Raw genomic sequence first — 25,566 nt, forward strand, 5'->3', positions numbered from 1 at the left:
AGCTCTGCGTGCACAGCACCGGGTTGTTGCATGCTTCTCAGAGGGCTGTGACGGGGGCAAAAGGCAAAGAGTGGAAATAATGAGTGACATATCAGCCCTGCTACCCAAAGAGCTTTTAGAAAAACACCCCCCTCCCTCCCTTGTCAACCTACCCTGTCCCCACGCCTGGCTTTTTTTGAAGGTCAGATGAGAAACAAGAGAGCGCGCCACCGCCACCTCCGACTGACTGGTTCAAACAGGCCCTGGGAGGAAGGGGGGGTGGGGGGGGGCGGTGTGTGTGTGGGGCGTGGCCCACAGAGCATGCCCAGTGAGTGAGGAATGCCATGTGATGGCAACACAGTAGGGCTCTCCCATCTGCTGATGCAGTGTGCACTTCTCGCCCCCGGGCCCTTTTCCATCCAGTCTAGTGAGCAGCCAGATCAATTTACTGTGGAATGAACACAAAGTCAGCGTCTGACACACGCACACGCGCGCGCGCGCGCGCGCACACACACACACACACACACACACACACACACACACACATATCCGCACATTCTTTATGTACGATGCAACAGCTCTGCGACGCAGAGCCCTGCACTGCAGTAGGCAGCCGCGCAGACAAGCACGCATAGGAATTTACTCATGCATGCATAAAAAACAATAAAATAGTGAGGCGGAGGTTGAATCAAAGGGCCGATATATTATTCAGGGAACTCCCTCTCTGCTCCAGCGTACGGTGTTTTTAACCTCGCTGCACGCAAAGCTGAAAAACCAGGAAAGTCGATATTCTGGCGCCTCTCCTCCATCCAAATTCCTGTAACATGCTGCTGACTCATCTAATCCGCACGGGAGCGCGAGGTGCCTTCATTTATCATCGTGGCGGATGGTGATGGCCGTTGATGGCGTTTTCAGGATGAATGGCGCTGACTGACATTTTCATTGTTGGAGCTGTGTGCTATTTCATCACCCCCCTTGCGCTAAAATGCCAGAACAAGAAGCATCAGTTGTGGGGGAATGCTATCATCTGTCTCCAGACTCACACACACATACGCAAAGTGAGACCACATGTGTATTTTCCCTCTTATGAATAATTGAGGAGCCCTGCATTGTGTAGTTGAGCAGGCGCTGACTAGGCACTCAGGGTGGCTCTCTTAACTACTGTGACAAAATGGTGTAGCGTTAAAAGTGACATTTAAGGCATATTGACGCTGAGGCGTATTGTCAGGCTACTTAGTTGCCTGTGTGCAACAAAGCCAGTGGACACACACACACACACACACCGCCAGCTCGAGTAAAGCTCCCACAATGCGAGCTGGTGTGTTCAAGTGAGAGCTCAAGAAATGTTAATTTCCTCAGCTGAATGCAAATCAAGGTGTGACTCGCTTCTATCTGCTCGCTTGTACATTATATGAATAATTGAAACATATTGTGGGGGTGATCTAATGTGTTCTTTTATTTGCAGAGTCACGCCTGTGCTTTCTGATATGCTAATGAGGCTCCCCTCGAGTAATTGAGCTGTGCGTTAGAGAATCAGCCCAGGCCCTAATGGCGCATTGTCTGGATGATGATCAAAAAGCGGCCGAGACGAGAACGAGATGTTCTCCGGTGATCCACAGATGAGGCTGATAATGAGGCACTTGAAGGGGTTTTCAGGCGTGACGGACACCGCGGCCGGTTCAGTCACGAACCCACCCGGGAAAGCCGGCGAATTTCATCTCCGGCTTTCGTCCCTTTCCCCTTCAATTGAATGAGAATGCCTTCTTTGAGGGAAACGTCCTTCGCAGCTATGTCCTTCATCTCCCTCCCCCTATTTGACCCTCAGCGCCCAAACCATTACAGCCCCCTCCAGACTGAGCGCTGCTCTTTGCCACCCCACCCATCCTCATCTCTTCCTCTTGCTCGAGGGTTTCTAAATCAGGAGCATCTGACATGCTCGCCACTTACTTGTGTGTCTCTCTGCAACTCCCTGTGACCTCGATCCACCCTCTCACGGTGGAATATTGTACACACTAATCTTCCTATAATACTTTATAGCAGCCCCATGTTCAAACACAACCCGTGACCACATGTACATGCGAATACTGCCAACAAGAGACGGACAGCTGCAGTTCAAAGCTCAGCAGCAGCTGTGTTCCATTGTCTAACCGGGAGCTGACTGACATTTGAAGCCTGGCGATGGCCGCCTTTAAGCGCGTCTATTCTTTCTCTCGCCTTCCCTCTTATTTGCTCCATCCGCCCGTCTTTGTCCTTCAACCGCCGAAACACTGCTCATTCCTGTGATGTTTTTGGAGTCGCTGAGGTCTGCCTAGACACAACGCAGTGTTTCGGATTCTCACACAGTAACTGGGGAAGCGCAGAATATGCTCCTTATTTGCCTCCCACAGGGGGCGGACACTCAATCCAACCTCTTCACTGTCAAAAAGGAGTTGGAGATATACTTGGCAAGCTGTGTTTTGAGCCCCCCACCCCCCTTTCCTCACTCCCAGTGAGTGTATGTATGTACTGTATGTATGTATGTATCTTTCAAGCCCTCCATTTCCCAGAAAGGAGCCCAGGATTTATGAGTGCATGAGCCGCCGCGAGCGACATCTCCAGAGAAGGATGAGTGTTTCCTGCAAACAGTTAGGAGGGGAGGGAGGCGCTGATGTGTGTGGGGGTGGACAGCTCCCATAGAAACACTATCCAGTAACACTTGAAGAGCGTCATCAAGGGGAGGTGTGTGTGTGTGTGTGTGTGTGTGTGTATGGAGGGGGCGTCTTTCTGAGAAAAAGCCCATGAGGCCTGCAGACCTGTGATTGACAGTTACCTCTGCTGATTACTGCCTCTCAGGGACCGACTCTCGGCGACAGCTGCTGCTTCAAACTCACCCTGAACTGTTCCTAACTTCAGGTTGACTAAATATGTCCCAAACTAAGTTGACAGCTTAAGCATATAGTGTCCAAATCCTCCTCGCTCCCTGTCTTTGTTTCTAGCAACACTTTGCAGAAATCGGACACGAGAGGACCGCACATCGCCCAACAATCCCATCAGCTGAGCTGACATGTATTTGCAAAGTAACCGAGCCCTTCATCATCCCTCTGTCACCTCTATCACCAGGCGCGGACGTGAGGAGTAACAGTGACCTCATGGTGAGTTGTGTAAGAGTGTGGGGAGAGGCTTGAAAACCGAGCCATGTGAGACAAATGAAAGTGCTGATGTGCCGAAAAGAGAGCCAGTATTTTTGGAGGCATGCAGATACAAAAAAAACCCCGGCAGAAGTCAGATGTCATGGAGGACAGACGGGATCCGGACTCATGGTGTCAGTGGTGAAGGGCCAGATATGGAGGCGGGGGGGGGGGGGATCTATTCCAGTAGAGAGAGAAAGGTCACAGTGTAAGCTGATAAAGGCAGGAGGCAGAGCTTGGGGCTTCTTCCAGGCCAGCTAGTCAGCTGACGCCTGCAGCTGTGTTTGGAACATCAATATGAGCCTTGTTCACTCCCCCCCCGTCTCCCCCCGTCTCCCTCTTTCTCCCTCCCTCTCCTACTCACTCGGCATCCCCTCTCCCCTCCTCCTCCTCCTCCTCCTCCTCTCCCTTCACGCTGTTTCCTTTTTTTTCTCCAGCTCTGATTTATGAAAGTAGGGCATGTGCCCATAACTGCTGCATCAAGGCACATGGCTGAGCCTCCAGAGGCACTGAGGCTCTGTTTACATCAGCCCAGACAACTGCACCGCATTGCACAATCGCCACAGGCAAGCTCTGTTATATAAAGATGGGGCCACGTTGGCTCCATTGTTTTTGTTTTTCTGGCTCACCCTGTCTCCACCTGTAATTCCTGAACCGCATGAATCCGTAAAGACATGCAGTCCTCTGATCTTTGATGTCAGTTAGCGCGACCTTTAGCCGAGGACTGAACGTGTCAGCCCGAGCGTCCAATTTCACATTTCCCAGGATGGAAATTCATCACGCATATTTGGATCGAGCGGCTTGGGAACGTCTCCAGGAACTTCAATAGCTGTTTTGTTATGTGGAGTTTGTTATTTTCAGCTATTTCACTCATTCCTGCGCAGGATTTCGAGGGGGGGGGGGGGGGGGGGCTTTGTGTCGGAGGTTTATTGTTGAGAAGTACTGGAGCATGAGAATAATATAACAAAGAGGGCGACAAATGCTGTGATTTCAGCCGCGAGTCTGAGTCTAAGAGCATGCGTGTTTGTTTGGGCATGACAATTAGTCCCGAGGCACTTCACCATCAGTTTCCATGGCAACAAATCAGACTGCTCAGTCGGGGGAAGACAGAAAAATGTGTTCTTAATGAGCGTGAACAAAAGCATTCGAGCCAGAAGAGACAACGCTGATATGACGGTAAAAACTGCATAATCACGTTGGGAGTAAGAGGAAGGAGTTCAATGGCAGACTTAAGGTTGTGTTGAGATGATTCATGAGAGCATCTGTGCGAGTGAGCAGGCCAGAGGAGTAAGGGGATAGCGAAGAACATATCGTCCTCCTTCGTTTTATAATCATCTCACACACAGGTGGGGTTCTGTGAGTGTAGATCCAAATGGCCAGTTATGACTAACCCATACAACCTAATGAATTACAGGATGTCCACAGTGCAACCATGAACCTGAGCTCAGGAGAGAGTTCGGTGTAACCTCCCCTGTCCCTTTGCTAAACCTTTGCTGACTCAACAACCGGGGCCGTTCACTGCGGCTCCATGCCTGAGCCCCCTGGCTGAACCACAAGGACACGCCATCGTTTACAGCTGAGGGCTTTGGAGCTGGACGGCTTCCGATATTTCTGCCTGCTTGTGAGTCACTGCAGGCTGTAGTCATGTTAGAGGCAGGGTCAGTACAGCCAGCCCTCTGTACAAACGCACATGATGCTTCAGTCATTACTCCAATTTTCTGTTCTTAAAAGGGATCATCAGAGCTGCTGCTGTTTAGTGTGGGGCACATCACTTCTGTTGCTGGCATGGCTCATTTTGTTTGTGTCTTTTCCAGAGAGTAGAGCTGCTTTGTTATGCGCCCAAGTATTAATATTATCTGGCAGGAAGGCGCAGAGTGAGATGAAAAACATCTTTTCAATCCGGAGCCCTAACCTAAATAAACGGGGTTTTTCTCTTTTCTTTCTCCCCCTCACACTTCCAGTCTTTTTTGCTCTCTGTCTTTGTAGAAGTCCTCGTATCCTCGACGCTCCCTCCACCCACTCCCCCTCCTAACGCCCACGCTCCTGTCCTCCACTCTCATAACTCAGCTGTTACTTGGCAACGTGGTCCCAGCTGGACCCAGCATCAGCCGCGTTGCCACGGCAACGGAACGGCACACACGCAGACACGGTAAACATATTGTTTTTCGGGAGCTGGCGCTACACACACAACAAAAGCCACATGTGTATTCAGCTCTCACTCGGTGCTGTAACATCCACCGAAGAAGCGACGCCCTGATTAATCTACATGGGAATGATTGCCAATATGATCTCATGCAGCTGCAGCATCTCTGCACCTGCATTCAGGGTAAAAAATAAAAGGAGAGAAATAGATTTGGTGTTGGTATCACATGAAGTGGTGGATTGCTGATTCTGCACAGTGGTTCCTCCATCTGGCTGCATCGATCTCCCTCTTAATGTTTCTTTACATCCTTTATTAGTCTCGTCTTGCGTCACCGTACAGTTACAGCCAAGATCCCCTCACAGCCTTCAGCGTATGGATCTGGGAAACAAACCTCTCCTCCACGCTCCGGGTACCACTGCATCTGTCGTCATGGCAACATGATCCATCATCTGCGGGGGGGAATCAATTGATTCATTATTAAGTGAAGCGCAGCCCTCCTTCTCTGCTTCCAGTTCACGTCTCCTTTCTCTGCCTTCAAGCATCCGTTATTGCCCACTCTCTGGGCTGAGGAATAGAGGGCTGTCAAGTCTCCCTCGTAGAAATATAATTCAGAATCTACAACGAATCTGAAAAATAGTGTGTTTGTTGACCGGCGTTGAAAGGCACAGGGCCGTGGCGTGAGGCGGGTAGCAAATGCACTTTGTACAAGATGTTCTCGATCAAAATCAAATTGGATCCCTGGACGAATGAAGATAGCTAACGTAAAAATCATCCATTTCCCACATGTGGTAGGGAAGGATGGTGAGGGAGGTGGAGGAATGAGGGCGTGAGTGGTCTTTGTTGTACGGACAAGATGAATTAGCATAAGCTGCAGCGTAAAGGTAGGGAGAGATAAATGTAACGCGACACACATTGCCTGTTCAAAGCACCGCTTTTGTGGAGCGGGGCATTTATATCGGTGGGGGGAAGGCACGCTTTGATGATACCCTCTCTCATTGCAGTCTGTCCTTCATCGTGTCGTGTGGCTGCACACCTAAGTACAGCCTGGAGGCACTGGGATGGGTTGGGAGCTCCAGTTTCTAGGAAGGGAAGCTGACAGAAGGGGGTGAGAAAAAGAAAAAGGGAAGACAAATGTACATTATTGGAAAATGTGTGCTAAATGGACGATGTCAGCTGCGGCACTTTGACATTTTAATGTCATCTCTGAGGGAATTACATCATTAGCCCTCTTTCCTGGCCTGGCTCGATGCTGGGAAACCTCCTAATGGATGTCAACAAGCTGTCCCTCTGGAAGAATGGAGCAATGGGGGTGGATAGGGTGCGGATGGCGGTAGTGGTGGTGGTGGGGAGGGGCGCTTTCACTAAGCTATATGAGAAAGGCCTCACACTGAGCATCATCTGCGCTAAAAGCCCACGGTGCATTTCTCGCCACAAGATTAACTCAATCCGTGTTGCCGTCCTTATCAGACTAAGCGAAACGGTCCGCGAGCTCCACCCACCGCCATCCCCTTGCCGCTGACCCCGCATGACCCGACGTGTAGCGAACCTCGCGGCGGAGCCATTTGTTAATTATTTCATGCATGTATAATTACAGGAGCACATTGAGTTGGCAGCGTGCGAGTCTCTGCAACGATTGTGCTTCTTTTAATTTGAAAAGCTGTCAGTGGTCGCCACTGCAGCCGCCCAGAGATCAGATGCTGTATCCAATAATTGATTCATTAATCATCTACAAGCCCATTAAATTCAAATCAAGTCCAGGAATGCGGGCTTCCTGGGAGAAACTGAAATAACGTGTCTCTCTGATTGGCTCTCTCTACCCCATGAAATCATTTCTGGAGCGAAACACCTCAAACTAGATAAAGATATGAAAAAAAATAAGCCTTTTATATGCTAATGAAAGTAGTACCGTGGTTTGAAAACAAACATAAATCGCTCATATTTTAGGCAATAATATCAAATCATCACAGTAGCTGCAAATAGACTCCAAACAAACATGGAGGGAGATCAAGGCTTTCGTGTAAAATAGGTCAGATGGGGGATATTGATGTAGCTCGGCTGAATCTCAAAGCAAACCGGGGATACGTTACTGTGAGCTCACTGCTGACATGAATCAACAGAGTGTGCAGAGGACTGACATAAAAGAGGTGAAGTGTTGGAAGAGAAAATTGTGAGATCAGTCCAATGGACGCCATGTGAGGTGATCAGACGGAGAGAATAGAATAACAACTGGTTTCTACAGCTGCATGCGCTCGTCTTATATTGATAGCGAGTTCAGCTGCATGGCGGATCATCTCAGCCTTGAAGAGGAGTTGGCGGTGAGTGAAAAGCTGAAGGATGGGAAAGAGCGGCGTGGCTGGGAAGCTTAGGATCACCGAACAATTGCAAGGCCGACCGGTATTTCGAATGGATTGGGGGCAGAGGGGAATCATATTTCCAGAAGGACACAAAAACACACAAAAAAGCTGGCGTGAGAATCAGATGTGGCGTAGACTACGACGTGGCTCAATTCTCCGGGTCACCCTCTTGAGGACTTTGGTTTGAGAGTCAAAAGCCCGACTTGTCGTTATTATCTCACTGACTGTGAGCCTGTAATCTCCCTCCCCAGTTCATTGAGAAAAGCAGATTTGATGCGACAAATCCAGAGCCCCAGATGACAAATAAGTCAGGACTTTGCTGTGATAAGTACCACTCACTTCTTGGTGCGCCTCGCTTATAGACGGGAAATGTGGGGATATCGGCTTCGCCCTATTTTCTGCATTCTGCTCTCTTCTCGTGTTGAGACGTGAATTCACATCAAAGCATGACCCAGAAAGACCAACGACTGGCCCGACTCATTATCAGACTGATTGCAGAACATTCCAAACTATGCCTTTAACGTATGCAGAGGCCCCGTCACTTTACACGCATCCTACAAAAGCAAGCAGTGCTCGTGCTGTACCTCAAGTTCAGAAGTTACTGTACTGTCATCTGTAAGCGTGCACGCACACACATCCATATGCAAACTGAAAGTGGTTACATAAAGAACGGCAAATGCAAAATAGTTCTGCATGCATAGGCTGTCATAAAAATAGTGTGCATGAATGAATAACATTAAACGAGTGGGGCAGATAAGCTACCCCCTTATGTGCTCGCCTCAGATTCAAATTTAGCTTTGCGTAGGGAATTGATGAGACACAGAGCTCAAAGCCAAAGTCTTCAAAGACCGTGGTTACACAAGATGCAAGGCGTCAAGCGCACACTTTGTAGTTCTCGGGTGAACGAGTGGGTTGTAGCTGCCGAGCCGCGTGATACGGCAACAGAGTTCTGCGAGCCCAAGAAAAGATGATAAAATGCAAAAGTTACAGCAAGGTTACGTCGCGTGAAAAGGAGAGCAGAAGCCACCTTTTGTTTTTCTTGTTTTTCTTTTAGTAGATCGTAGTTGTGGGAGTTGGGGTTGCTCTATCATGCTTCAAGGTTAAGCTCCCTTTTATCGTTGCCATAAAACCCAGCAGGTGTGGGAGAAAGAAAAAAGGCAAAGGAGCGCGAGGGGAGAGAGAGAGAGAGAGAAGAGAATGACAAGGGGAGATAAGGAGAGAAATCAAGGGCTGATGGTATAATAGTGCAAGTGAACGGTTTCATCACACTCAAAATCGAGGCACGCTGAGGGAGCGGAGCCATAAAGGAAATGAACGACTTTTTGGAAAATACAATTATCGCATTCTTAATGAGAGTTAGATGAGAAGAGCTATACCAGACGATATGTCGGTACGCCAAAAATGAAGCTACGGCCCGCCGCGGTTAGCGTAGCTTAGCATAAAGACTTGAAACAGCTAGCCAGGCTCTTCCCAAAGGTATAGTAAAGTTGGTCTACCAGCACCAGGCGCTCAAGATTTGGGAACAGCAAACACACACGCACACAACCCCCATAAAAATTGGCATTTTAACACTTTGTTTACCTTGTTAATTTGTGAGCTTAAGTGTGTGTTCATACAGAACACAAAGCAAATTCTAGAGGCGGATATGAATGCATACAGTCAATGGAAATACACAATTAGACGCAAATTATCCTGAGGCGGCACAAATTGAAGCATCCGTGCAAGATGCAAATGTTTTAACTTGAGTGAAAAAATGAGCATGTTCAGGAATCTGCTTAATAAACAGAGAGACCAATGCAGTGTCGGTGCAGTCGGAGGTCGCGATCGAACGTCTTTTCAGTTGTACATTTGCTTTTTGGGCCGAATAGACACAAATGCAGTAAAATCTGCACAAAAGGATGCAAGGGGAAAACTCGCTTCGCTGTCTGTATGATGGTGGATTTTGCTACCTTCAAACAGAGCCGGGCTAGCGTTTTTTTTCCTGTTTCCAATCTTTATGCTAAGCTAAGCTAACTGACTGAGAAAGACCATTTCAGTCTAGATCACTATGTGGAAACTAACTCCGAGATGAATCTGACTATTGTCTTGTCCTGCAAACTGGAGGACGCACGCTTTGCTCCATTTGACTCACACCCAGCCCCGGGCCTATTGTGAAATCACATTTCACATTACCCACATTTATTAACGTTGCCTTCTTAATGGAAGTCTGCTGCAGCAAACTATTTGTCTTGGTAACACTGAGAGCACTAAGCGGAAGTAGAGGATTGCCACATTCTTGCAGAGGGCCCCCACATTCCCCAGAGCACCACAGGGTTGTTGTAGCTCGTACAGTTCTTCCTCTGCTCCCCTCCCCCACCTCCCCAGCATCCAGCTTCCTGTGCAGCAGCATGGCCGCTCAACCATTCCCTTTCCCTGCGCCGAGCTCGGTCAAGCTCCAGCTCCCTGTACCCCGCAGCTCCAAATACATTATTTACACTCCCCTCCCTTCAGCTCAGCTCAAAAGAATCAGGGCAGAGGGAAATAACACCGCTGCTCAACCCTCCCCTCCCTCCCCTCCACCACCCCACCTGCTCGCTCTTTTCTCACTCTGCGGGATGAGAATACAGTGCAGGACTGGGCTGCGACAATAGGAAACTGTGTGAGGGCCCCAGCCCTCCCATTAATCCCCTCTGACATGCCTCCCGAGGGCAGGGATTTGCTACAAGTCAATGCAGGAGACCTACAGTATGCAAAACAAGCCTGTCTGACTCTCATGATTTTCAAAGCCTCTGCACTGCCTGTGAGACAGGAAGGCAGATCAGAGAGAGAGGGGTGGGGGGAGAAATAACTGTGCACACAGTCTGCTTAGTTAACCCTTTCTTCACCCTCCTGCTCAGTGTACGTGTCACTTCCCTCTTCTAGTTTCACTCCTAGCCTAGATTGCAGAGATAACGCTGATAAGAGATGACAGGATGAGAACCGAAGCTGAGCGAGATATGTTTTTTTTTTTCTTCTTCTTCTTCTTCTCCCGCTCAGCCGTGCCACCTTCATCCTCTTTGTTTTCCTTCATGACAAATTCAGCTCCAAGAGAGAGGCTTGTTACCAGACGGGGAAAAAAAATTGAAAAGCACACAACGTAAACAGGAATCCACACAGGTCACGTGACGCACTCACTGTTCTCGGGCAGAGTAGTGCTATTGAATTTCCGCCTTATCGGGAATCTCGTGATGAGGAGATAGGTGGAGGCTGGGTGGGGTTGACATTAGAGGGTGTTGGTGGTGGTGGTGGGGGGGGGTCGTCTGTTCACACCCTGCAGCTCACAATCACTGGGGAATGTAAACAACAGAGCTGAATAGACAGGCTGGCTTTTACACACGGAGGGAAGAAACCTGCATGGAGGAAGGGCAGCAGATTTATCACGGGGAAAGCAGCTGAGAAATGGAAAACTAAAAAAAAAAAAACAGTTGACAGTAAGACATTGCCCCACAGAGGGAGAGAAATCCGCCAGGATTTGTAGCCTGCTTTAGATTCACGTGATTGGCTCCACTGTTGCCCCCCCCCCATCCCCATCCCACCCCATCCCTTTTTTTTCCACCGGTCCTTTGAGATGGAAAAATGGGTCATTTGTGTGGAAGTTAATACTCTGAGCACGTACAGTGCTGCTTTATTTTAAGGACGTGCCTTGGAAATGTTTCTCCCCCCCCCCCTCCGCTGGTGAATGACATAGAAGGTGCTGGGTAATTAATACGCCGTGTTGCTGCCGTGCACACAAGTGGCAGTGCGGAAGAGAGCAGCAGTCCATTATAGACGCGTCTCATATTGCTCACCAGTCTGCCCTCTTCTTCCATGACAACGTACAGTAGTAGGCTGCAGACTCTCACACCGCAGCCATGACATCAGGCCCAGACTCATGAGTATCGTGTGGGCTGGAGAACATGTTCCAAAACACATGCAGGCCTCTGTGGACGCCTCCACCTTAGCAGCCACTGATCAGCAGGCTACGGATGGCAAACACCTCCCCGGGAGGTTATACAGCTCGGAGCTGGTGCAGCACGGCGTGCCGGTTCGCAGAGCTACATGAAGATGCCATAGCAACCGCATACAAGTTATTTCTGTCTGCCTTTAAAACTCCCAAACACAGCTGCTCCTACATAACCAGACATCTCCACACGGCCCAGATACCAGATCTGTGTACGGTATGGCTCTCGGTATTCAGAGCGAAGTAATCGAGCTTTTGACATTCAAGCTTTGCAAACTGGAATAACACAGCAAAAGGGTAATTACTGCTGTGGATCACTTTTGTTGACAGGATTTCCAGTAATGAGTTGTGGAGCTCAAGCGATTATAAAATTCCCAATACAACGTTTGACATACGATCGGAATCGGTGCAAACAGATTACAATGGCAGTCAGGCCTCTTTGGTTTGCTCCCCTACGCCTTGTCCCCGTCAATAACAGGTTATTTCCTGCGCCTGTAATGAAGGAACAGGCCGCATCTGTCATCGGGAGCACATTAGGAAAAAGGATTACCAACTGTTAAAAAAAAAGAGGAAGAATCACCCCTCCCGAGCACATGGTCTCTGTGCTGCAGGCACCGCCATTGTTATTGCTGTCAACTGGAACTGTTTTGCTCTCAGCTCTCCATTCAGTTGTCCTTCAGTGGAAAAGCACGGCCGTCTGCACACACACAGCCTGGAGCAACACTTCCCCCTACTGCACAACAAGAGGGACTTTATTTATTTAAAAAACGATTTTTTATTCCCCTGTCGGCTTCATCAGATATGAAGAGCTGACTCATACTCCATTCATGCAGACTCAAATAAGAGCACGGGTGCAATAAATTAATTACATCAAATTAAGAGAACACCTAATTGATTACATAAAAGGTCTATTTAGGATTAAGGCAGACTTTGTTTTAGATTGAAAAAAAAAACAACAACTAAAGATTTGCTGTGTCATCCTGAACTGAAAACACGTCATGGCTTCATGCCGAGACCGGTTTTGCTTGGTTTATTTTATGATAGCGTGCTTCCACGGCAGACGGTATACTGGTCTGGTATCCTTCATCGACCCCTCAGCTGGGTTCAGTGTGTTTGTGTGCAGTAGAAGCAGGCCAGTGGTGCATAAGGGGGGGGGCGAACCTGTTCCTACCCCCCCCCCCCCCAGCGGCAGACCACAGCTCCGGCTTGACCTCCAACACAGTCTGTTATTTTTCTCCTCCGCCTCCCCAAAGGACAGATTAACAACGAGTCACTTCTTCTGCACACGCACTCGGTGCCAGACGACTCTGCAGGCCTCTCGACGGGCTTCTCCTTTTCCACCAAAATGGCAAAAAAAATAAGCACGAGTGCTGAAGGAAAGGCTGCAGAGTGAGCGCATGAGTTCATGGAAAATGGAACACCGTCTACTATTTAGTCTCAACTCGACATTTCTGGGCCGCGGTTCAATTTTCATTTCTCATTCCTGATGGAGAGAAACCATTTTCGCCCTGCTCTTGTTTCCTGGCAACCTCCAGGCCCGCGCTGCTCTCAGGCCAGAGATTTAGAAAAACAGCAGCGGACAGGGATAAAAATAATTACGGCTCTATTTGTCTTCCAGGAGACACACTTTAAACCAGACCCACTCCCTTCCCCAACGACCTGCTCCACTTTCGCTCCCCTGCACGCACAATAAAGCCATTCACAATAAAGACACGGCGGCTCATGTGTTGAACACAGAAATACTGTACTCCCAAAATGGCAAGGCAACCGTGTTCCTGCAGCGTCTGCATATTATTTACGGTCAAGGGTTCATTAACACGTCGGCAGTCAACACTTATATTTAACGTGCCGAGATCTCAGTCCCATGAGAATGCATTGCATTACCTTCCTCCGTGTTCTTTAACAGCTTTTTTTTTTCTGTGGTATTTTCAATGAATCTTGAAGAATATTTGTCCTCCGCTTCTGCACAATTTCTATTCATCAAAATTAATCTCCAGCTTTCCGGACACATATCTGCCCCTCCGCCACACTTCCAACCGGTAAAAGCTTTACATGTTCCTGTGCATTGCTACTGCCATCTACTGGTGAGTGAAAACACAGACACTAAAAGCGTGTTTTCATGTTTTATTGTAGGATTTTACACATACAAATATTTCCAGATATGATAAACTGGAATATAAAAATAATATTTTACTCACATTGGAAAAACAATTTTGAAAACGTGACAATAGTCCACAAACAAATGTTTTGCTTAGTGTAGGCACTCTTAGACACACTTCATGATTAAACTGTGCAGCAATATGTAACAAATCAATTACATACTTTATTTTTAATTAAATACACATCAGCAACAACCCCCACAAATAAAGCACAAAATTCCATTTGAGAACAATAGAATAAACAGATGGGAATATGATCAGAAAGATGGAATGTTTAACATCTCCCAGAAACGTTTATTTAACCGTGGAGTGCAATGATTGAGGGAATCCGTCCCCTAATGTCCAAAAGGTTGAGCTCTGTCATGTCCTCATGCAGACAGCTACTGCAGTCACAACCAGACAGTGCAAAAAATATCAGTGTCCGAAATAATCAAGACGATCTGAGTAGCAGTTTTCCGTCTTACTCGCGATTGCACAAATTCATTCCACGTCATCTTCTGTTAAAGACAGCTGACGATTCTCTGAAATACAGAAAACAATATATTTCAGAGGTTATGCCAAACGTGTATTGAAGCACAAATTATAGAACAGCTTAACTTGAGGAGAACGTTAGTATTTCTGTCTTAGAGGTGAAATAGCCAAGAGCTACTGACACATGGCTCTCAGCTTTGGATAATTCTAAGGTTGATCTTGCACCCTTTCTTGTCCCAGAGACCACAAAATGCAACTGGGGGGTTTATTAAGGATGCTCACACAGAAATGTAAATGGGGGATGCAAGAAACCCTCACCGTTCAGAGTTCCATCTCACACACTCATTCGACGTCATCTTCTGTTAATGGCTGAGAGCCGATGATTCGCTGAAAAACAGAAAATATTATGCGTTATGCTTAAAAAGTGCACGGAGGCACACAGATGAGCTAAACTTGATCTTTCTTAAATCACACAAGAAATTAACAACTAGCTGTTTTTAATGATCGTATTTATGTCTTAGAGGTGAAATAGCCAAGAGCTACTGACACATGGCTCTCAGCTTTGGATAATTCTAAGGTTGATCTTGCACCCTTTCTTGTCCCAGAGGCCACAAATAACAACTGGGGGGTTTATTAAGGATGCTGTGCAAAATAAAAAACTATACACATAGATTTTAATGGGGGGAAACTCTCACCTGGCTGATGGTGGGCAGTTTGGTGAGCAGCATTTGGAAGACTGGAGGCGGCAGCGTCTGCTGGAGCACCTGAAGCAGCTGCTGAGGTTGACCGCAGACCGCAATGGCGTTGGTCAGGTGGTCCACACCTTTCTCGAAGTCACCTGGAATGAGGGTTGGGAAAAGTTTAGAAAACAATCTAGGAATGAGAAGTGAGTCAGGAAACTATAAAAAGGAGGTGCGGGTTAGTTATAGATGGTTACAGTGTTTAAAAAATTTGTATGAATATGTATTTGAGTGAAAGATCAAGAGTGCATGGAGACATGAAGTGCAGCACAGGCTGTGTCCCTGAATGATTCACATGTGTATGTATTATTTGCTGCAGTGATCTCTAAAGCTCTTTGATGCGTCTTCTAAGTGTGCATCGTGCACATAAGGGAACATTTTATGCACGAGTAAACTGTGAGCAGACACGTGACTAACCTGTTGCCAGGAGCTCCTCTCCCAGCTGGATTTCCTCCAAAAAGAATTTCTGAACAGCTTCTGCGTCCTTCATGTCAGGTAGCTTCAAAGTCAAACAAACAAAAGGTGTCAGAAATGCACATGTAGGCCCCAGTGAGCCGCCAACATCTGAAATAGATTTTGTCCTACCCTTGCCACTCCAGAACTTTCACTAGAAACGTTTTGCTTTCTTCTACCTGCGAAACAAAAGCGGCTTTAGACTGCTGGTACGTTTGGTTTGCTGCGGTAACGTTACAAGTCGAGAAACACGTGGTCTCAAGTTAAACTGTTAGCCACCGCGTGTTTCTTGCGCATCTATCCTGCGACGTAGCCGAGTACAATTAAATCACAGCACGTGTTAACTCTTTCTACACTGTAAGTGATTCCAAAAAAACAACAAAGCTTTCTCTGTTAATACTTCTGTGGCTTTTTTTGCCGCATGGGAGCCAAAGTGCTAAGTAGCCCATTAAGCTAACGCTAACTTCGTCTGCTCCCTCCAGCTCAAATACTTACGTTCACGTAGCTTTTCCTTGAACAGAGGGTCGCTCCGTCGCTTTCTGTCAAAATAAATACAGTATGCGAGGAAGAGGACCCCACACGCCCCGACAACTACCGCACTCGTCTGTCCGCTCATCATATCAGCAGCCACTCGTGAGCGAGGCACGCGGCACACTAACTGGTTAGCAGCTAGCACGATGCTAAGGAAGTGCGGACCGGAAGTACGTAGATCATGACGCATTAATGACGTATCGTAGTTCAGTTTTAGCTATAAGGCCCATAAATAACTTATTGTTTAAGAAAAACATGATGTAAATACCAAAGTGTAAAATGCTCTGTTACAAGTAAAACATAACTACCGTAATGCACTTTAAGTAGCACAAGCAAAATTTGTTATAATGCAGAAAGCTTTCATGTGCAAGCAGCATTTTAATGTTACTTTTAACCACTTTTTAATATAAAGTTCACTTTGTATATGCTGTTGGGTAGGTAATCTTCGATGTATCATATTTTGTAAGCTTGTCATGTTTTAAATGTAGTAACAATAGCAAAATAACTACTTACAGTATATTAGTTAAATGCATGTAGTCAGGTAAAAGGTTAAAAAAAAAAAACTGGAGTAAATGGGGCTAAAAATTACAATTGTCCCTCAGAAATTTAGTAAAAGTAAAATAAACTAGAAATTATCAAGTAAAGTAGCACTACATCAAAGTTGTACTCCACAAATAAAGGTACTTTCCACCACTGAAGCCCAGAGACACACTGAATACTTCACAAACTATGGCATTTATTTCAAACAGAGGCTTCTGCTTAGCTTACATTTTTACAATAAATTACACAATGATCATCTTCAGATGAGCCTAATAAATACTATTGAGCATTTTTCAACAAGCTCCATTACTTTGTCTTAATCTATGATCCAGACTATTTTCCATATACAGGTTCATACAGGCCATGTACAGGTCGGAAAATAGTTCAGGCGCGTCCAAAACCACCATTCTTCTCTTACAAGCACAAGCTATAGAAAAATAAAACAATACAAACTAAAGCAAAACATGACATTAAAAAAAAAAAGGGAAGAAAGAAAAAAATAGTATTCAAACTTATGAAAAGAGGCAGAACAAAACTACATAAATGAACTCAAATAAATCTGTTCCTAGAAGAGAACAATGATGAGGACAAAGGGGAGAACAAACATGCTGTAACCCTCAGTATTTACACTTAAGCTGCAGTTAAAACCGTAAAACTGTCTGTACAGAAAGGTACATGTTATTAACAGTGCAAGATATTAAATAGCTTGACTCAAAACACTTCTCAATATACAAATGTATAAGAAAAGCATACAATTACATACAGGTGCCAAACAAAATGTAACTTCAGGTTATCGTACAGTAGGGAGTCTATACAAAGGAAACACTGGAGATGTCTTCAGAAATGTATACACATACGTCACTTTATGATATAAATGTACATTTACAATATCTTTAACTTTAATCTTGTCATAGTACAGGAAACAGAACCAAACCTTTTTGGTAGGGATGAGTGAGAGAGAAACGTTTTTTGATCACTAGAAAGATGCCAAAAGAGAATGCGTTGCTTTATTTAACGAAGCAAAAATACACTTGATTCAATACCTTCATGTTTGTTTAAAACACTGCAAAATGTGGGATTCAGCTTCATTCATGTGTTGCGCAGTACTGAGTACATGCTGTAAATACCGCCTATGGCTGCCTTCACGTTAACTTGATCCAGAGAGTGAAGACAGCGGGACAGAGGGGATTAAATGGCTGATGGAAACATAATCAAATAAAGCAGATGGGTTTCTAAAAAGGCTGAAGAACTGGAGTAATGTGACCATTGGATTCACCACCTCCATCATTGCACATTTTATACTGCCAAACTTTAACAGTTGCACCCAACCTGGATGAGAATTCAGTAGTAGATTACAGGTGATCCAGTATACGAGTTCTGCTTTCATAATTATACTTTTTAAACATCACCGTACGCTGATTAAAACCATTGTTATCCGTCAGACGAAGCACTTAACTGCCCGCTCACTCACAGGGCATTCTTCAGTCTTTTGTAAAGGGACACGATATTCCAGGCTGACCCTCCTGATTTGAGAAGAGGATCAGGGGGAAAAGAAAGTGCGTCCCTTTCTCAAAGTGCCCCATGGAGAAGAACAAAAAGGCACTACAGTATCATTCCATATTCATCCACTGAGGCCGTCAGTGGACCTATGATGGTCTGAAACCCAATCCGCCAACACCTACATGACTCAATGCAAACATGTGCAGTACCACATGCCTGTACGCGAAAAGAGCATCGTCAACCACTTGAGGTTTAACCACACGAAGGCCTTTTTTTTAACGAGGGTGGACAGAGAAAACGCGGCAAAGTTACATTTCGTACGCTCTTAAAGCCAATGTGGCAGTGCTCCTCTGGATTCAACATGAGGAGCACAGGCTGTACCTCGATGAGCTACGAGCACACAGGGGTCTTCACTGGAAATTGTCCCTTACCAATAACAACTTTATCAAATGGAAACAATTATTGCTTGCAAAAAAACAATTCTTATAAATGTTCAATTAAGCAGAGCGTAAAAGACAATTTTGTATTTTTTGTTTGGACAAATGTTTCCCCCCTACACAATCTTCATAAAAGTGCACTTCAGTGCCATTAGCTTGCCAAGGAAACAATTGTCAATAGAAAATAGTGCTTGTTTCTTGTTTTTGTTTGTTTGTTTGTCTCTGGTCTGGTTCTTGGGCCCCAGTAGTTACAGTTTGTAGGTTGACTTGTCCGTCCTGGTGGATGGGAATGAGGGCAGTGACCCCGGGGTGCTGGTTAAGTGCTTAGTGCGGTGGCTTTTCGCTGGCTCGTCCTGTCACCTGCACTCCACGGATACCCCAGAGTTCTGAGAAGAGGAGGATGAAGATGACACCGGCGGGTCAGCCAGGGTCAGCATGACTGCCGCAGTCAGTGAGCTGGAGGACGGGGACGAGGACGAGGAGGATGAAGAGGAAGCAGCCACCGTGCCTTCAGAACAAACGGAAAGAGGAATTGGTCATCGTCAGCTTAGAGACACGTATGGTTTTAATGGTGTAACCGCATCTTTACACACAGACTTAAGAATTTAAAAACAGCTGGGGGCAACACAAGCCTGGTAATCAGCGATGTTAAGGTCACAAAGAGTTGACTCACTTTCCCGTTCCTTCTTCTTCATGCGTTTTCGCCGCCTGTCGATGGAGGCCACCTCAGACTTGAGGGAGAGGTAGTGGTTCCTGATGTCCTGCAGCTTCTCCTGAAGAAACGAAATTCTCTCCAGACTGCTCATCTTTTCCAGTTCGGCTAAGTGGAGCGAAAACAATGCATTTTAGGATTACAGGATTAATAGAACAGAGACATAAACACTTATAAATCTCAGCTTTAATGAATAGGATGAAACATAGTTGCTAAATTGAAGAATAAGTTCATCCAAATCCCCCCAAAAATGTACTTTTTAAACATGTCAATGTTAACACCTAAATAGCCTCAGACATAACAAATTACCATACAAAAACAGCTTAATTGTGCGACACTTACACATCTGGAAGCTCCACTTGTACACGCGCGACGATCTTCCATGGTGGTCTCGGTGCTGGGTGTGGTCGGCGTCACTCTGCTTGTGGTACTTATGGCTCGAAGGGGGAGATCGTACGTGACACTTGGGCGAAGTGGCGGCCTTCACGTCTGGTGCGTTGTTCTTCGAGGCGGTTGATTTGGCAGTGCCCTCAACAACAGACTGGTCCTCGCTGTCACTGCTGTTGGCTGGAGGAGAGAAGACCGCTGAGGTGAAGAAAGAAGAAAAGGAAAATGATCAGGCAAAAATCTCACTCCCTTTCCCACCTGGAACCTGTAATTTAATGTCAGGAAACGAGCAAATATGAAATAGAAAATTCCACGGCTGATAAAAGTGCTGCTGGCTTTTGAAATAAGAAGGCTAGCAGGGCGACAGCAATGTCTTACCTGTTTTCCTATTCTTTTTGGGAGGCACACCTAGGCTCTTGCGGTTTGGCTTGTGTTTCTTTGAGGGTCCACCTGTCTGTGGTTCCTTCTGCCGCTTCTGACTCACAGAGGCTACAAGGAAAATGCAAGAAGACGGTGAGGATGCAGGCGGACTGTGAAATGAGTTGTCAGCGTGTATTTATTTAGTATTCCATCATTAAAAAAAACAAAGAGCGGAGTAAATTGGCTATTACTTGTACCTTTGGACTTCAGCTCGCTCTCCTGTTGGCTGCTGCTGCTCAGCTCTAGACTGCAGCTGCTGCTGCAGGAGAGGCTGACGTCAAACACCTTCGAGGGGGAACCCGCCCCCTCATCCTGAGGGAGGTCCTGCAGCTCCCCGCCCAGACTCTCCACCTCCACTGTACTGCTGTCCGTCTCACTGCGCCCACCTGCCACTTCCTCCTGCGTGGGTCCTGGGAGAAGAGCGTCAGGAACCGGCTCTGAAGGCAAGGCGGGCGCTACGGACGGTGGTGGGGAGGAAGGCTGCGCCGGGCCGGAGTCCTCCGCGACACTGCCCCCCCCTGAGGGCGACTCGGGCGTTGTCGGCGGCGTGTTGAGTACAGAGTTACTGCCGCTGCTCGGAAACTCCTGCAGCTTGTCGTTCTCCATCTGCTCCTCAGAGGCTTCGTCCTCGGGTCCAGCATCCTGTTCGCCGCTCGGCTCCTCCAGACACGGGGGCACGGGTGGAGGGGGAGAATTGGCAGCCTCTGTGTCCGAGTCGGAGAACAGTTCTTTGAGAGTCTGCTTCGGCCACTGGGCCTGGATGCTGGACCACACATCCTTTTGGCCTTTAGAGCGGACAGCTGGCCTTTCCTCTGCGTTCCCGGACATTTTGGCCCTCTTTTCAGGGATCTCCCAGAACCCAGCTTGTCTGCCACCTTTGGTCTTCTCCTTCATCCCGTTGTACTTCTTGGAAGGCGAACATTTGGGTTTTGGCCGGCTTCGCTCACTTTCCTCAGCTTGGGAGTCGGCCAGCGCTGCGCCCTCATCGTCTGAGCTGCTGCTGGACGAGGCCCCCCTCTCCTCCCCGGGACCAGCAGCTCTCTCCTCCAGTTTCCTGGGAGAGGCTCCAGGCAACCAGTCAGCACTCCTGGTGCTCCGGGTCTTAGCTTTAGATTGGCCCTTCGGGGTCCTCTCTGCTGCACCTTCAGATTTTCTCTTCCTGTTGCTCTGCTCTCCCTCCAACTCCGGTTGGCTTCGGCGCTTCCCGACATCTGCGCTCTCTGAACCGACCGATTCCTGATTCTTTCCAGAGACCGGAGGGGGTTTGGATGCTTCAGGAGGAGTCCCGCTCTCCAAACACTCCGATGTTTGCGGGGTCTCCGGTGGGGCCTTTCTGGGGCTGCCTCTGCAACCGGGACGATCCTCCTCGTTACGCTCTCCCTCCTCATCGTCGTGCTCGCTCTCGTCCGTGGACATCTCCGAGGCTGAGGTAAACGAGAAAGAACTTCCGTTAGTTTCAGCAGGATATCAACAGCATAATTAAAACCACTTCAGAGTAACACAGTCCTAAGCTGCTGTAAGTGTGCATGAGGACTACAGGCTAATGAGTGTTGCTACCTTGCAGGCCATTGAGGATAGAAGTAATTTCTATAGACTTGACTGGAGACTGCTGAGTCCCTTTGTCCTCACCCTCGTCCATCTTGGAAAAGACATCCTGACTCAGGCCACATTTGGAGCGCGGGAGGCGGTGAGCATGGGGCGAAGGGCCGAGGACGTCTCTCTCATTGAGCCTCTCCAACCGGTCCCGCTCCCTCTCGGCTTTGTTCTGTCAGGATTTAACACAGTCAGTGATTCTGCTCATGACATCAAACCGGGCTTAAGGTTGAAAAGTGATCGCTCGCCAGTCTCGTACCTTTATCTTTTTGCGGTGCTTTATTTTTGGTACATTCTTATTGGCTGGGCGCACAATCTTGTCTGCTTTGATCCATTCATCATATCTAAAATCGAGTGCAAAGACAAAGGGACAATTTCATCATTCAGATCTTTGAGAGGAGCCGAAAGAATCCTCCTCTCACACCACCCACCACACAGACGCCTCTACTGTCTGACCCCAAACATGTTGCTGTGACACAATAAGCCTCGACAGCAAAAGGAAGAAACCCCATGGTGTTTAGTGGAAAAAGACAAACCTTTACGATGAAGAAAGAAACAATATTAACACCGACCACCACACAAATAATATTCAACAAAGTTCCAACAGTACCAAGGTTGCTACTTGGGTTGTATGAGGAAAATGAAAAGTTTCACGACATCGCACACGACAGACACAATGCAGAGAACATCCCACTGTCTTTTATAGAGTGCTAGAGGACCACACAACAACATTGAGACAATGAAATGCTAGTTGCACTAGTTAACCTCTGTGTCATGGTACCCTAACACTCTACTTAACACTGCATTAACCCTGACCCGCTGGGGAGGGGGGGAGAGGGTTGAGAGGTAGAGGTGAGTGTAGCAGCACTTTGGTTGGCCTTTCAGAGATCCAAAGGGGAGCTCACATTAAAAATCATATCATCTTGTAGGATCTAAAAAAAAAATTGTTGGCTATGCCCAGAGTCAAATTGGTTCAAATTCAGCCTGTCTGTGGATTTAGTGGAGAGACAGACAGCCGGGGGACAGACAGACAGGGGATTCAGTCTAAACTGAGTGAGGGAAGCTGAGGAGTGATCCACATCGACCCGACACGCAATTCTGTTTCTGCCACTAGAGGGCCCAGTGTTCTCCATGATCAGAGTACTGACCATGGGACTGGATCAAGTGAAGCAGAATTGTGCAGAAGGGATGTATCTGTTATTGCTGAGGGGATACCCATGTAGCGGTGATCCCTTTGCGCTGAATTGAAAGTTAAAAGATGTATTTTTTTTTTGCTTTTCTTTTTTTTCGGGTGAATATAGACGTTAGGTGATTTCTCCCCAGGTCCTGTCTTACCTGACGTTCCAGCCACAGTAGTGCACCAGGTAGAGCACCTCTCCCCCCTCCACGTCTGCCTCTTTCACAGTGGCCTCGTACGTCTTCAGATTGCGGGCTCGCCCATACCTCACCTGCACCTTCATCCCCGGGGGGTAACACTCAAACTCCTCCCCTTCCTCCCCCTCCTGACTGCTGTCATCCCTGCAAGAAAAACAGTTCAGCACTTCCTGGCCCTAGGCTGCCCCAATGAGCACCACAGAACCCCGCCCACAGCCGCCCGCCCAAACTCTGCTACCTGCAGCTAGGAAGCCTGTGTTCTAATCTATTTGCTCCACCCTCGCCTTCCCTGTCCCGTTACAACACTAGGAACTCTCCTATACAGAAACATAAACTTCCCATTTCTGTCCTTCCTTAACTCTAGTCCAGTGTAACCTACAGCAAACTGCAGTATAAACAACTGTTCATTTACAGTATGCCAGTCAAAGAACAGTACATGGGAGTGTACAGTGAATAAAACATCATTCTTTCATGGCTAAAATCAAATCATCTTGCATGGGAAATAACACTACTGTAAGGCTATCTAACCCTATGTCCACACACAGCAACATACTTGGGATTCTCACTCACACTCACACACACGCTGTAAGAAACAAAGCAGCCACAAGGAGGAGCTAGTGGGAGACAGTTGGGAGATGTCGAAGCTGGAGGGTATACAGGCGGTGCAGGAATGCCAGTAAGTGGTTTAGGGCGCAGGGGCCACAGGGGCAGGTTAGCACAGCAAAGCACAACTTGGCAGGCAGCACAGCAACTTAAAGCAAGACCACAGCGCTGAGAGGAAGCACGGCTACCAGATCCAATTTGGTCTGCCGCCACAAAACAACGGCGACGACACAGTACTCCACACAATCCCTCTCATACCGAACAGCTCGGAGCAATGTGCCTTCTGCTGGCAGCTAATTTACACAAACACACCACAATGAAGAGAGATGCACTTCTTTGTGCAGCAGTCCAAGTGTGACAGCCGAAGACGACGCCGCCGCCGACTGGGGGACACGCTTAGACTTCAAAATGCCAAATGATTTGAAAAAAACCACGCCGCACATAAATCAATTCCACAGACCATTTCCACCTCCTCAGTGATAAATATGTTCACGGAAAAAATAAAACAAGCACAGGTACGGTGTCAAAAACTGAGATACAACACATTAAGAGCTGCAACAATTGGTCGAATAGTCAGTCAAGTAGTTTGAAAATTGATTTATCGTTCATGTAATTTTTCAAGAAAAATGCCAAACATTTGTTGGTTCCAGGTCCTCAAATGTGAAAATTTGCTGTTTTTTCTTGGTCTTAAATGATAGTTTGCACTGTTGGTTGAACAAAACAAGACATTTTGTGACGTCATTTTGTGTGGTGGGCATTTGTCACTGTTTATGATATTTTATAGACCAAACGATTAATCAAAAAAACTGCCAGCAAAGTAATAAATCAAAATAATAATTAGCTGCAGCCCGAAACAAATTATATTATCCAAAAGCATCCCTTTGCTTCAGGACTTGCAATTTCCTCAAACCTGCAGAGTTCAACTTCAGTCAATGATATTAGATATTATGCACTCTAACATCAGCAAAGAAAGCCTGGAGCACACGTTTCAATAGAGCAGTTGATTAGGCTTCATCAAGGGAAAAAAAGGTAAATAGTACTTAGGCAGTTACTTAACAATCACTGTTGGGTTTCCTTCTGTTTAATCACTTGCTTTAACCCCCCAAAATGTCCCATTTAGGCTCATTGTAAACCAGCCACACTACTACTACACACGGTCGGTGCTGCTGGAATGAAAATGTGCTCCACACACACACACACACACACACACACACACACACACACACACACACACACACACACACACACACACACACACACACACACACACACACACACTGCAGGTCCAGATTACAGGCTGTAAACAGTGAACAGGTCTGATATCATCAGGAAAGATGAGATCAGCCTGCAGGTTGTCTGCTGTGTGAATCTGTAAACCCTCACGCTGCCACGTAATCTGCAAGGACTACTGATCCGGACAGAGCTAAAGGATCGGGGAACATCTCGAATCGTCAGAAAATCCACATGTGATGGCAATCAGCACGATCGCATTGTCGCAAGCCCACGGCTGATTAGAACTGCAGAGAGGGGGATAAGAAGTTGTGCAATCCCTTCGAACCAGACACACAAAAACCTGTTGTTTCTAGCCTGTCCGCAGTAGCTCAAACAACCCTAACACACGAGTCAAGGATGGGTGGTGGAAGGTGAACAAAACAGGAGAGTGTGATCTCGAATGCTCTGGACAGCAAACAATAGCCAACTGAGACCAAACCGTACAACTTCCCAGAACTATTTGTCATTTTTCAACACTGAAGTCACGTTTTCCTCTCAAAAGGTTACTGCCTCTGAAAGCACTCTATTGCGTCTAGTGTGCTAATGCATCAGTGACAACACTCACACACATGGAACATTTAATAAAGCTGAACATCGAAAAGCCAAAAAAGAATGAGAGAAAAGACAGAGAGAGAGAGATCAGGAAAGGGTAGAAATCGAGAAGAGCGCAGCCATGTTGTGTGCACTGAGAGGCTGGCTGCTGTCAAACAATCCCAGAGAGAGAGGGAGAGAGAGAGAGAGAGAGAGAGAGAGAGAGAGAGAGAGAGAGAGAG

At 47.0% G+C, this 25,566-nt stretch overlaps 2 protein-coding genes and 2 non-coding genes across 8 annotated transcripts in view; all 4 read right to left on the reverse strand.

Moving 5' to 3' along the window:
* Positions 1-13,718: 13,718 nt before the first annotated feature.
* tomm20a (translocase of outer mitochondrial membrane 20) lies at positions 13,719-16,231 on the reverse strand. The gene is made up of 6 exons (XM_031874187.1): positions 15,920-16,231; positions 15,557-15,603; positions 15,389-15,470; positions 14,927-15,069; positions 14,550-14,618; positions 13,719-14,281 (listed from the first exon to the last, which is right to left on the reverse strand). Exons 1-5 carry the CDS (start codon positions 16,143-16,145, stop codon positions 14,574-14,576), a joined length of 543 nt encoding a protein of 180 aa, XP_031730047.1. The 5' UTR covers positions 16,146-16,231; the 3' UTR covers positions 13,719-14,281; positions 14,550-14,573.
* LOC116380117 (small nucleolar RNA SNORA14) lies at positions 14,377-14,511 on the reverse strand. The gene has a single exon (XR_004212507.1). It is a non-coding gene; the product is annotated as a small nucleolar RNA SNORA14 (small nucleolar RNA).
* Positions 14,742-14,876, reverse strand: LOC116380124 (small nucleolar RNA SNORA14). The gene has a single exon (XR_004212508.1). It is a non-coding gene; the product is annotated as a small nucleolar RNA SNORA14 (small nucleolar RNA).
* Positions 16,232-16,680: 449 nt separating the features above from the next.
* arid4b (AT-rich interaction domain 4B) overlaps positions 16,681-25,566 on the reverse strand; it is a 35,905-nt gene continuing 27,019 nt past the window's right edge. For 2 of the 5 annotated variants that reach the window (XM_031874158.1, XM_031874148.1), the window contains 8 exons: positions 22,880-23,062; positions 21,804-21,888; positions 21,509-21,716; positions 20,149-21,375; positions 19,910-20,020; positions 19,487-19,729; positions 19,106-19,252; positions 16,681-18,940 (listed from right to left, as the gene is read on the reverse strand). In XM_031874158.1, the coding sequence (XP_031730018.1) occupies positions 18,789-18,940; positions 19,106-19,252; positions 19,487-19,729; positions 19,910-20,020; positions 20,149-21,375; positions 21,509-21,716; positions 21,804-21,888; positions 22,880-23,062 (2,356 nt within the window). In that variant the 3' untranslated portion in view covers positions 16,681-18,788. The remainder of the gene's footprint in view (positions 18,941-19,105; positions 19,253-19,486; positions 19,730-19,909; positions 20,021-20,148; positions 21,376-21,508; positions 21,717-21,803; positions 21,889-22,879; positions 23,063-25,566) is intronic. The other 3 variants (XM_031874167.1, XM_031874141.1, XM_031874175.1) reach the window with 3 other exon arrangements.

This window comes from Anarrhichthys ocellatus, unplaced genomic scaffold (assembly GCF_004355925.1).
Source record: "Anarrhichthys ocellatus isolate YVR2014 unplaced genomic scaffold, GSC_Weel_1.0 scaffold3, whole genome shotgun sequence".
Lineage (NCBI taxonomy): Eukaryota > Metazoa > Chordata > Actinopteri > Perciformes > Anarhichadidae > Anarrhichthys > Anarrhichthys ocellatus.